General features: G+C 42.0%; 1 protein-coding gene across 1 annotated transcript; it reads right to left on the bottom strand.

Annotated features, from left to right (window-relative positions):
- Window positions 1–4466: 4466 nt before the first annotated feature.
- KLHL23 (kelch like family member 23) lies at window positions 4467–13838 on the bottom strand. The gene is made up of 3 exons (XM_006025623.2): window positions 12593–13838; window positions 10670–10822; window positions 4467–7485 (listed from the first exon to the last, which is right to left on the bottom strand). The coding sequence occupies exons 1-3, from the start codon at window positions 13803–13805 to the stop codon at window positions 7175–7177; spliced, it is 1677 nt and encodes a 558-aa protein (XP_006025685.1). The 5' UTR covers window positions 13806–13838; the 3' UTR covers window positions 4467–7174.
- Window positions 13839–13844: the final 6 nt, after the last annotated feature.

The raw sequence follows: 13844 nt of genomic DNA, 5'->3' as shown, positions 1-13844 counted from the left end.
GGGAAGGGGCCGAGGGGGGCCCCCCCCCGCCCCCGCCGCGTGCGGGCCGCCTGGCCGGGGCAGGGAAAGGCGGTCTCGGTGGCACCAGGCGAGGTGTGGGGCAAAGGCGGTCCCGCCGCTACACGCAGCGGCACGGACCTGAGTGGGTGTTTCTGGTCGAGCCTCCATGCCCGAAACGCGCGGAAACGTTACTTCGCGTTAAAGCTGTTGTTTAAATTGCGTTTTATCCTTTTATATTCGTCCTTCTGCGCAGGGAATGACATGAACACAGCGGGAGATTCAAACGCCCTGCTTTTAGTTAAAAAATAAGAGAGAGGCACATACAGTCCCCCTAATATTCTCTGGGATAAGTAAGGAGTAAAGTATCATCCATTTGTTTCCTTAAATGTCGTTACTCATTAGCCAACCTCAGTATAAAGCCGCCCCGGCTCCTCCAAGTTCAGCACGGGAGCTAACGTGCAAGTATTTTTAAGATCTGGAGGAGTCTTTTGCTTGTGTACAGCTCAAGTGCTGAAGTGGCCGCAGAGACTAATAGGAACAATTGTTACCTAATCTAAAGCTGAAGTCAAGTGCAGTAACGGAGGTTTAGGCTGGATATTAGGAAAAACTGCCTCTCATGAGGAGGGTGGTGGAGCTCTGGAACAAGTTACCCAGAGAGGTGGCAGAATCACCATCCGTGGAGGTTAAGGCTGGACAAAGCCCTGGCTGGGATCATGGGTGATTGCTGCCTCCACAGTCTGTTGGTCTGCCAGCAGCCAATCACAGTGCCATTGTCACCTCTCCGTGCCAGCTGGCACTAATCAGGGGCACCAGCCAGCACTTCACTAGTCATCCCTGCTCCCCAGCCAGCAAGAGCCAATCTCGAGGGGGCGCATGCCCCCCCTACACATCGCCCATGGCTGAGATTATCTAGTTGGGGCTGGTCCTGCTTTGAGCAAGAGCTTGGACTAGATGAGCTCCTGAGGTCCCTTATAACCCTAATTTTCTATGGTAAAATACAGCTCTTCCAACATTAGCTTTAATTCAATGAGGTCTTGCCAACATGAACACAGTAAATGGAGTTCAAATCCAATGTAGCAAACATGACTTCCCTCTTTTCCCCCCCCCCAATTGAAAAGAGATTGTGGATGATTTCTAGTGGTCAAACACAGCTCACTTAGCTTGACAATAAATATTAAATGGTGTTGTCAAATTCAGGTGCTGTTTGAAACTTGCATCTACTGTTGTTTAAGGTAGCACCTGAAATGGCTGCAACTGAAAGAAAAACAGTGTCCTTACCTTAGCCACTTGGCATACAATTGATTTCTCTGTTTTGTTGATGGCCATTTGCATCATTTTGGTGCCCTGCTTGAAAGAGAAACTTATCTGCCCACTCTCCTCCAAACTCTGCATGAAGACTACTGACCAAATATGAACAGAAAAAAACACAGTAAGAAGAATCTGAACATAGGTTTACTGCCTACCTTTTTAATCATATTTTGTCACAAAGACTCTCAGTCAGTTTTGGAGCAAATTAACCAAACGCATTTGGTAGTTTTAATTTAATACACAAAGTAGGGAGCAGGGGTGTCAAATTCATCCATCTCTGTGGACTAGGCGAGGGTCACTAGGCCAGTCTGCAGGCCAGATAAGGACTACATGCTGGAGCCAGTACACAGGGCCAGTCCAGTGCCAGGGCCAGCACGTGCTGCGCACAGCCCGTGGGGTGGATGGGCTATGCCTGCTTAGGGCAGCAGCATGGGACACAAGTTGCATGTGGTGCCCTACCAGACTTTCCCTGCGTGCTGGCACTAGCACAGCCAGGTCCAGACCAGAGCCAGAGCAGTCTGGTGCCCCAAACCTCCCATGCTGCATGCAGTGCCTGTGGCATTAGGTCCAGCATATGTGCCAGACTAACTGCACGCTGCACTATTGGTCTGAGATCCACAAGCCAGGTCACAGGGCTCCAATGTTTGACACCCCTGTGTTTTACATTCCTGTGCAAATGCACTCCTGTGAGGTTTCTGTAATCAGATCATTTATTTAGACCTGGGTTGTCAAACAGTTTCACAATTTAAGCATGCTCAAAATCCAGCACTTGAGCAGTCCCCTTGATTTTAAGGGGATTACTTGTATGCATAAAATTCAGCACATTCATTTTGAAGGATGGGGGCTTCAAAAGGCATTTTTTGGTCTCTAGCAGGATAGTCAGTTGAGATCATCCTGTTGTATCTCTACTTTTTGCCAAAAAACAGTTCTCCCCACTTCCCAAAGGAGAAAGCCTCTAGGTTCTACAGCCTAAATTTTGTCTTGGATTATAAATGAGTCTAAGTAATACTGGATCGTCAGTAGTGTTCCAGCACTATTACTAATTACTAATAGTGCTGGAAGACTACTGACAGTCCAAAGGAGGATGGGGAAAATGGATTCCAAAGCAGTAGTAGAGTTAAAAAGTGTATTAGGTCTTAATAACAAAGAATTAATTTTATTTCACCAGGTATTCTAAAAGACATTATACTCTTTAATGCAGAAGCAAGAAAAGTTGGGCTTTGTTTTGATAATGCGTATATACAAGGAGAGGAAAATTTCTGTGGCAAAACGCCTGGTATGCACAAAATGAGTTTGGAGGGTTGCTTCTACTGTGCTTTTCAGTTAAGAAAAAATCCTGCGCAACAATTTATTTCACAACTGAATTTATTAAATAGTGTGACATTTTACATTTTCTAGAAAAAAGTTTTAAACACATCTCTATTACCAAATCCATGGGTGTCACATTTATCAAAATTAATGAGACTGTAGTTAAATACAGTAATACATACCAGTACTAACTTAATAACTACTTTGATTTTAGATCATGTCATTCTAATTCTTTACTCTTCAAAAAGTAAAATATTAAAACAAGAACTTTAATCACATAACCAATGCTTCCTCCACACCCAAATAAGTAAAATTAGACTTTGTTCATAAATTAAATGGTCACATTAATCTATTTATTAATATTAAAATGCATTGCATCTATTGCATAGGGTGCTTAAAAATGTAATTAACCTTTAAATTTTAATAAACTGTGCATCCTCTTTGATAGGAAGCAAAACCCTGTGTTGTCAGTGAAATCATATTAGTGCCTCTGCCCAATATTAATTTAAGAGTTAATCGGAAAAAATCTGATTGACATGTTACAAACATGAACTATAGGAAGTAGCACCACCTAGTATTAATTGTGGCAAAGTGGGGCTCCCCACCTAGCCACAGTGCTAGGTTCCCCACTTGCCTTTGGGCATGCCACCCATTTGGCTCATCTGCCATGCCTTGTTCTTAATTAAGATGTTAATTAAGGCAGGAGGCTACCCATTCGTGCCCTGATGCCAGGGGGCGCTATCTGCAGCTCCATACCTACCCTACACTGCAGCCCATGCCTCACAGATGGCATCCACCAATGTTAATCTCACCAACCCCACACTGGGCCCCAGAATAATCCAGTCAGGACCCCTCTTTGATCCCTCCATTCAGGCAGCCTACTCCACCTTCATTTGGGCTGCCTAGCTCCTCAAAATTATTTCTCCTCTCAGGCATGGTCCCCCCCACCAGGACCTTTGGCTACATAGGCCATGGCCTCACCTCCAGGCCAGTTGGGACCCCAGGCCCTTGGCTCTGAGCGTCCCTTGCAGTGGGCCCCTGGCCCTTTTGACCCTTCTGGTCTTGGCCTGAGCATTGATCAGTCAACGGTACTCTGCCTCAGGCATCTGAGCCTCTAGCCCCACTCTCTCTCTGGGGTCTGCCTTCTGGCCCCTACTAGGTATAAACACTCACCCAATTGTGGGAGCTGGGGTAACTCACCATGACTGGTGCTCCAGGGTCTCACGGGGACTCTCACTCCCCGCCTGGAGCAGCATACCATTGTGCTCTCTCTATATCTATATATATCAGGCTCTCAGCCCTCTGGTTCTCCACCCCCCTGCTTCATTAGGGCTATTCATCTGTCCCCTTCACTTGGGGCCACAGGGCTTCCCTCCCCGGTGGGCTCAGGTGGCCCTAGCCATGCCTGGCCCCAACTACATTTCTTCAGGGTCTTGCACCCCCCACAGAGCTCAGGTGGCCGCAGCCGTGCCTGGCCCCCCACTACTTCCAATGTTACACAAACCCACCCAAAGATGAGGGCTAGAGTTAAGGCACCCCGACCCACCTTTCACCGGGGTGGTAACTGGCCTGGCATTTCCTGGGGTCTCCCGCACCACTGAGAGCGCCACCAGGCCACCCACTCCTGGCAGGGTGCAGTTTTAGGTCATTCCCAGGACCAGGCACCTCCTGACCGCCCCCTACAGCACCTCCCTTACCTCCCAAATAATCCATGAAGACTTGCAACCAAGTAATGTTACTGCCTCCTCTGCCAGCAACAAAATGCTCTGCTTATATAGGCAGACCTGAATCCAAAATGACTGCCACAATCAGGCACCTGCTGGCTGCAATCAGGCACCTGCTGCCTGCCTGGCTTAGGTCTTAAAGTGGCAGGCACCAACAGTGCCTTGCCACACACCTTCCCCCTTAAAATAGTACCCAGGGAAGGTTTCCTCTGCTGCTCCTCCAAAGCAGGCTCTTCGCAGAGCCTGTGAGCCCTCAAATGGTGAGCACCCCCAAAAGTGCTCCACCACACACCTCCCCCCTTAGAATGAGATCTGGGGGGGCTTCACTTGGCTGCCTTCCCTGCTGGGCTCTGCCCCAGCCTACTGCAGCCCCGGGCACATGGCGAGCACCCCAAAGGTGCTCTGCTACATTAATATTAACTATTTGTGCATGTATAATACTTTATAGCCCTAAAAAAATAACAAAAAATTAGGGCCTGTTCCTATTAAAAATGGCAAAATTCCCTTTGAGTTCAGTGGATTTGCTCATACTTTTCCAAAATACCTGAAGTGAGTTATCTTTATTTGCTTCAGAGAAGGTTAATTTGAGATCAGTAAAAATCACACACTTGCCAAGGGTCACCTAGCTAGCAAATTAGTGACAGAGTAAGGAACAGCATTTTTGATTGCTAGTCTTGTGCTTTAATCACAGTACTGCCTTAATATGAAACTACACCGAAGCATGTTCTATAGTGAGGTACATGCTTGAGTTTATTGTTTGACATTGTGAGTCTATAAACGTACATATTGTCTTAATGCTTTTGTGATCTTGCTCCTTCATTTTATATGCTTTTTTAAATATAGAGAATAATTTTGAAAAAAAGGAGAGAAGAAAGTAATTTAAGAAAGAAGACAGTGTGATATGAAATTTTTTCATCTGTAAGTTGTTTCTGTGTTTTGCCCTTCACTGTTCTTTGTGCTAATTCATCTAGCCACCACAGTCCACAGACCACAGTCCACAGAACTAGACTCTTCCATTGTTCAGGTCTCTGTAGAGTTTAGTTTGTATAAACAAACTATATTGAGATCATTACCTACCTCTCCACTGAGAATGTTGAATAAGCACAACTTCAGTTTTAGCGTATCCATTTCCTCCCTGCATGCATGACGTATACATTTTAAAGGAGGTATGCACAAACAGCAAAACAGAAACATATGTGCAACAAAGTCTTGAATCAAAACTCAAAGAGTTTTGTGTAACAAATGCAACAAGCAGGGAGAATTATACAAAAAGGGGAAAGAAAAAAAGAGAAGTGTCTTACAAATACCAGTAATAGATCCCTGACAGCTCTGAGAGAAGGAACTCTTCATTTTGTAAGAAAGTAGCTTTAGAAGACTGAAGAAAGAGATTTTTTTTCCTAAAAGATAGTGGGTTTGGGTTTTTTTGCTTATTGTAAGGTGCACAGATACAAATGATACTATTTTAGAAGAAAATGTGGTGGATATGTGTGTGTGGGGGAGAGCGGGGGGGGGCGGTTAAGACTTTAGAAGCCCATTGCCATAACTGCTGTACAAGTAATATTTAAAAACAAGCTACACATTAATGTCCCATGGTAGACACAACGAAACAGCACACTGTTAAAAAAAAAAAAAAGGAAGTGCCTCTCTAGCAGCAATCCATAATAAATTAAATGCGATTTAAGAAATCTCTGTTTATATATATATTCCCTAAGACATTTGACAGGGCACCTTTCACTTGGAAGAAGGCTTGTTTGGTAGTTCATATCTTTTCAACCCCCTTGCCTGGATTCTGCCTTATCCCTGGTGCTGACACAGCATTGCTGCATTGTGGGAATAATAATTCTACCTTCCAACATGGGATTTCTTTCTGCCCACTTCAGATAACTCCTTAGGCAATATAAAGATCCCCCATGCTGCTTTCAGAAAATAAATTAATAAAATCCAGTGCCCTGGCCAGCTTTGAATTCTAAATACACCAAGCTTTTTTCCAAGTTCCTAATGTTGCTGCATTTACTTCACTCACAGCACTACCAACAGTTAATTTGCAATTTAAGGCTTTTGGAAAACCTTGGTAATGAAAGAGCTATTTTAAATAAAAATCTGGTTTGTAGCTATAATGTAAATGTCTATGTCACAAGAGAGCTACTAGAATTCTGCAAGCCTTCCTTCCCTCCCGCGCACAACATGCATGTGAACTATTCTTACAAAAAGGATTATCTGGATTCAACAATATGTATTTCTGAATCTCCCAGATGGGTTATTACAGAAGAAAGTAGGGCCTTCTCTCATGTTCCCTAAGTGCCTTTCTACAGAGGTAGAGCATTGCCCTATTCCTAGAACACTAAGACAAATTTTTCCTGTTTTGCTAAGGGATTTTAAAACAGGCAACTAATGTCTTAACAAGTCAATCAGCTTGTGGCACTAAACATTACCATTACTACCTTCATTTCATTTGAAACCCCATAGTCCATAGAAAAGCTATGTCTTTCTATTTTAAAGCCTATTAGCAATGTGACAAAATCTAGACTACATTTTCCTCTAGTGGTTACTTAATACACATTAGTAATTTTACATTACTTCTTACATTTTATAAGAAGGTTTTGTAAACTTTTACAATACAGAATGACCAGTGAATTTATTCCCTACGTGAAAGTGCATGACAATATATCTATATTACACTAAGCCACTTTAAATAAATAAACGTTTATTTACAGATTTAGGCTTGAATGTGAACCATTAGCTTATCTTAAAATATATAGTTTGAGAGGTAACCTGTACTGGTATGGAGACTATATGCTTCTTTCTTGTAACAGAAATGTAATAATCAGATCCTGTTAGACATTGTACACACAGACACAACCATGTGAACGCATGGCACTAGGCAGATTGCCTACTACTTCCCATTGATTACATTCAGGATCATATTTCTCAATGCTCTGTAGATATGTTCCTTTTGAATAGGAATATCCTCCCGTTACATAGATGCACCCATTCATAACAACTGCAGCACATTCCATCCGTCTTTCCATTGTATGAGCCATCTGCTTCCATTCCTTTTTTTCTGGGTCATAGGAGTCAGTGATTGTCGTTTGTCCTCCCACAAGATAGATTTTGTTTTGTAATGCAGCAGAACATAATCCATATTCTTCAGAGAGAAAGGGAAAGTAGTTTAATTTAGAAAAATTATGTGAACCCTGAAACAAGATTAGCTAGGGAGTGGAACTGCAGCAACATGACAACACTGGGGTGTTGATCTCAGTTGAAGTCATTGGGAATTTCTTCACTGAGTCCAACAGGTTCAAGGAAAAACCTTAAGAACTTCTGCTATACTTGGTCTGGGGAAGACTAAAGGCATCAAAAAAGCTACCATATAGATGTGATCACATATCATTAGAGAAAGTCTCTTAAGAATATATGTTGCTAAATGTAGAAAGTAGAGATAGATGGGCACCTACTCTATCCCTGTCAATTCACTGATGTTCCCTATGGTTCATTTTCTTTGCCCGTTTCCAGTCAAGATGACAATGGCCATATGCTGAGGTTTCCACCACTTGCAGACCATGCCACAATCCTGCTTCATTGTCAAAACTATTTCCTGATAAGAAACCTAATTTTCTCTCAATTTCAATCCAGTGCATCATAGGAAAGCAGTAGGCTGGACTGGGAGTCAGGGAACAGCGATGTAATTCCCAGCTCAGTCAGCAGCTTGATGGTTGACTTACATCATGTATAGACATTTGCTCTCCAAGGAAAAAATCTTCTGAGAGTGATTTAACCATAGTTGTTCTCAGGTTATTTTTCTCCTGGAGCAGCCATTTTTAGTCTGGGAGGAAAATGCCTGAACATCTGTACATTCATGATTTCTCCTGGGACCAGCGACTCTCCTAGGAGAAACTGAATATCTGTACAAGGCCTCAGAGCAAGCACTTCATCTGTTTCTCAGTTTCCACATCCGTAAAACAGAAAGACAGACTTTTCTTTGCAAAATACTTCTATTGATGAGAACTGGATAAGAGCTATTATGATCTTTAGTTAGAATGAGACATAACAACACCGTCTTCCTTACTGGTGTTTATGCTTTTTGGATACTTGTGGTCTTATTGCTGTTCTATTCCAAAGCCAAACCTCCAGCAATACCAGTATTTACTTCTCCTATCTCTTCCTTTTTTCCAAGTCATTCTTCCTTTAGTAGTATTGCAATTTATATTTCTGCAGACTCAAATAACTGTCAATTGTATTGCATATTATCTCCATCACTAACAGGATTCAAATTAAAATTTTATTTTTGAAACTTAATATGTAGATTCTGGTACCAAATATGCTCGAGAATTTCTATTTTGCCGGGTAGCAATTCATGTAAAGGACCAGTGCTAAATGCATAAGAGTGAATGAATTTTCTGGGAAACTAGTGTAATATGTTAATGATGCTGGGTTTTTGGTTGTAGCCATGTTGGCCTAAGGACATAGGCAGGCAAGGTTCTTTGAGTAGATGTGATATCTTTTATTAGACCAGCTGAGTGGTTGGAAAAAAAATTCTCCAACTACGCAGTTGGTCTAATAAAAGATATCACATCTACTCAAAGAACCTTGCCTGAATATATTAATTATGTAATCTTCTGTAGTACTACATTTATAAGATGGCAATATATTAATAATCTAGTCCTTCTCTAGTAATATATTAATCAGGTATATACTTCTTGAATTTCTGGAACATATTCAGATGCTGTGATGATAATGTCAATATATGAATGGAAGGGAACCTGATCCTATGAGAAATTAAACCCCCCATTACTCCTCCTCCTGGTCCATTGATTCAATAAGAAAGCTGTAGGTTAATGAATAGAAGGTAAATGTGATGAGTTCAAGTTCACATTCAGATCAGATAAGAATAATTATTTAAATAATTTTAATATTTTGTGGAATTTGATTAGATTTAATCACTTGTTTTCCCAAGAATTTGGAGGGCGAGTTATGTTCCTTTCTCTTTTTAGAGAACTACCGGACTTTGTGTGTAAAATATCAAACAGGAAGAACTGAATGACCCTGAGGAATGAAAGAATGCAAATGGAATTTAACTACAAAGTGCAAGGTCATGAGCATGAAAGCTAATTGCAAGAATTCCTACTAAAGGGGCTACTTTTATCAATTTGAAATTACAGGGGAGCAGGAAGACCTGGGTGTATTAGTTGATCACAGGTCTAATGTCATGCGGCCATTAGAAAGACAAATAAGATCTAGCACGTATCAACAAAGATGCAGCAAAGATCTAGGATGTATCAGGTCAAATATTGCCAGTACACACGGGGCAGGATTAATACTACTGTACAAGGCACCAATGTAGAGTCTGGATCATCCATATCCAAGAATGATTCATTCAAAATGAAAGAAGCAGGGAAGGTCTACTAGGATGATCAGGGGAATGAAGAGTCCATGTTTCTGTGCAACTAAAAGAGGCTATGAGAGCATGAATTGTTTTTCTTAGCAAAGAAAAGCTGAGAGGGTATGTAATTGCTCTCTGGAAATACACTAAGGCAGTACATTCCCAGTGTTTGAAATAACTTGTTGACTGCAGTAATCACATGGTATGTGCCACCCAGGTCCAAGGCCCTGCTCTGTGTAAGTAGATGGCCCCTTCAACTTCAGTTACCCACAGTTGTGCCCTAATTACCCAGGTATTCCTAGATGGGTTTCTCCTGTTGATGCTATTCTTCTTTTAGCAGATAATGAAATACTAATGAGAGCAGAAACTTGAACCTAGATCTCATACGTGCCAAGTGAGTATTCTGACCAGTGGGCCATTGGTTGTTCTCCATTTCAAGTTTTGAAGGCTCAGAGTGATGAACAGGAACATTTTTTAAATCTCAAAACATTTTGTGGGACAGAAAAGCTGTTTCCCACTATGGTCTAGATTTAAGTACACTCTGGGCATTTATTTTAAATTATTGTTAAAAAATTCTGTAAACAAATCTTTGCTAACTACAAAGATACACACATAAAACTCATATGTTCCCCTCCCAAAAATGTGCACAGAAAACCATTCAAAATAGAATTAAAGAGTGATAGTAGTAATATATTCAAAATGTTTCCTCTGAATTCAGTTCTTACTTTCTTCTCTTATAATATGTATATCACTTTTATACTACACTATTCATGGCTAATCGATTAAATATTTTGTTAATTGTTCACTTTACAGTAACTTGGAATGGACTACCACTTAAGCTATTCTTTTTTATAAAAGAGCAGTCTGAAACAATATGCAATTATTAAAATTTACAAGAAAAAATAACAGAGTTAAATTCTATATTTATTAGTGAAATGATTGTGCTTACCTGGATGTGGACTTGCGGTGACTATGCTCCATTCATTGCTACCTGAATTGTAAATCTGAATTTTGTCATAGGTACAACTTCCCCTGTAACCATAGTGGCCTCCAGTTACATAGATGACTTCATTCAGGACACAGGCCGTGGCATTTCCAACACCTATTTACAGTATTAAATTCACAGCACACCTTCAGACTGTAGAATACTTACTGCCACTTCCATTAATAATGCAAGTTTAAAGATACCCGTTAATTTACATTTCAGCATAAAATTATACTTTTGTGTACATAAATAAACAAGTAACAAAAGCACCAGAGTGGCAAGCCAACTAGACTCATTAATATATAGCAAAGCAAATTAAAAACACAAAGCATACCTTACATATTGCATAGTATACTAAATAATACGAATCCATCTTTTCAGCCCATACAAAAGGTGTGTGATCTTTATATTCTAGGAATTTTGTTTGGCAAAAAATGTTACCTTAAAATTTCCATGAAATTAAAATCGTAATTTTTTTATCAGGAACAAATTTAAAGAGAGATCAGTACCTCACAGGATTATTTTACTACTGTATTTTTAATTCCACTAAGTGGCATTGTTATGATGTTATTGTGCAATCAAGGAAGTAAACAATATGGAGCCCTATTGACTTTACCTTTAGGGGGGAAAACATAAAAGAAAGTGGCATTTGACAAGTTAAAATGGATAATATTAAGAAGGACATAATATATTTTTATGTTTCTAAAAAAGTTATATGCAAAAATGCATAAAACATCTATACTGAAAGGCAAAACATTGCAATTCCAACATCTATACCGCTTTATAAATTAGCAAAAACAGTAATGTTTTGACATGAAAAGACATGGATGTCAGAGTAATTGACTGAACGATTTGTACTGGTTGTTAACGTTATCCATTTTCTAGGTGTTTTTCAGACACTAATTTAAAAACCGGTGTGCAGTAATTTAATTTTGATATTTTATTCACGGTATTTTTTATAACAAAGTAATATAATTTACTCTAGACAATAGTTAAAATTCAATTTTTAAATATTAGTAAGCAAAACTGTTGTTTGGCAGCCTGAATAATAGATTGGTGCTGCTCATCCTCGCAAGAAAGAGGCCATTACAAACTGTAGGGAGATAGTATATAGAAATATGAACAAATTACATGAAAAGAACTTTCAAATGAGAGAAGCATGACTAAAATTAATTGGAATGCTTAATATTGAAATATTGCTTAGAAATTGGTAGTCTAATAGACATTTTTTTCAGATAAAGCATAACTGCCGCTTGGATCCAAAGTAGTAAACGTCCATTGGAGCTAAAATTAAGAGGTGTTTCAGTACAGCATATTTCAGATAAAGATATTAAGATTGTTTTATTGGAATACAGTTTCTGCTTTCAAAAAATTAGTTTTTGAGGGTCTGCTCAGCCCCAGAAGGGCTATCTATAAGCAGCAACCTCTATATTCTTTCTACCTTGCACAGAACTTTTACACAAGGAAGGGGACATTAAAATTGAACGTCCTGCTTATACATTCATATAGATTCATATAGATTATACATTCATTGGTACCAGCACAATATGGCACTAGGGACAGCTGCACTGATACACCCCATGCCCGCTCTGCATGGCACTACCTCCCAAACCTGAAGTAATGCTGCCAATTTAGCGGGGATGCCAACAAGCTCTCCTGAGAGGCAGAATGTGGTGTTTTTGCATATGGTCCTCAGCACAGAGTTCATGTTTATAGTAGTTTGGCTACCAAAAGTTTGCACCAAAGCCCACACCGTTAAAGTTAATGGTATGACTTCCAAATGACTTCAGTGGATTTTGGATTGGACCAGAAATGTGGGTGTGGAGATTACAGAAAGGCAATGAAAAAGAGCAGCTATTGAGACAAGCATACAGAAAGATTACCTACCTTTGATCATGTTTGCAATGGGAACCCATGTCTTTTGTAGTGGATCATAACATTCTGCTTCTTGTACTGGAGCTCCTTTTCTGTAACCCCCCAGGGCATAGACACAGCCCCCCAGGGTAACTGCACAGTGATAATATCTGGCATTAAGCATAGGACAGCCTTCTCTCCACTCGTCCGTTTCACTGTTATATACCCATACTGTATCAAGAGCTTCTATGTTCTCCGTCCTATAACCGCCAGTTACATAAATGCTGGGTCCTAAACTAGTGACCCCGTAGCTCTCCCGCGTGTGATCTGGCATGTCTGTTCCCTGGATCCAGGCATTGGTTATAGGGTCCCAGACATGTACTTCTGCTAAAGGGTGCCAGTAATACCCTCCGATCACATACATAACTGCCGTGGGCCTTTTGCAAGTGTCCTTTGGTTTGGGATTCAACGCGTTGTATATGAGAGCCCTTATCTTGTCACCATTGAGCCGGCATTTCTTTTGCAGGCTCAAGGCCGACCTCAGGTATGTTTCATCTAAATCCACTTTGATGCAGCCCAGCAGCTCATAGATGCAGTCGATCCTTGCTTCTACATCGTGCGCTACCCACTGAACGACGGGCTCTATGGCCGCCTCTGCTTTCCGGACATTGAGATTGTCTCTGGAGAGAACAAACCGGAGTTTCTCCTCGCTCACGTCCACGAATTCCTCCTGCTGCCACACCTCCTCGAAGCGCGACAGGAGCAGCCTCCTCGCCTCCTTCTCCAGCTCGGGGCAGTGGTGGTGCTGCGCGAAGGCGTGCATCCCAATGCAGTTGGCGGCATCCAGGTGCCTGAGCAGGAACCGCTCGCAGGCGGCCTTCACCGCCGCGAACTGGAGCCGGTCGGCCGCCCGCAGGAGGCCCTGCACGTTGCCCGCCGTGATGCGGACCCGGGCCGTGTACGCGTAGTCCAGCAGGGCCTCCAGCGCCGCGCGGCCCAGCCCGGGGAGGCTGATCTGCTGCTTCGACTTCTCTGTCATGTCGGCTGTGAACATGGCCTTGAAGTACGCGCTGCCGGCGGCCAAGACCGCCCGGTGGCACGGGAAGAGCGCCCCGCACGCGCTCTGCAGCGTCACGTCTGTGAAGGAGCCGTCCAGGTAAAAGGCGCCGAAGGCCTCCAGCATGCCCGCCGCGTGGCAGGCGTCGCGGAAGGTGTAGGCGTAGCCCTCGGGCCCCGCCAGGGCCATGGCTGCGCCGCTCCAGAGCCCGCTGCGTGCGAGCGGCGA

The sequence above is a fragment of the Alligator sinensis genome, unplaced genomic scaffold (genome assembly GCF_000455745.1).
Source record: "Alligator sinensis unplaced genomic scaffold, ASM45574v1 scaffold143_1, whole genome shotgun sequence".
NCBI lineage: Eukaryota > Metazoa > Chordata > Crocodylia > Alligatoridae > Alligator > Alligator sinensis.
Note: the sequence above shows the minus strand (reverse complement) of the source record. Positions and strands in the feature narration are given on the sequence as shown.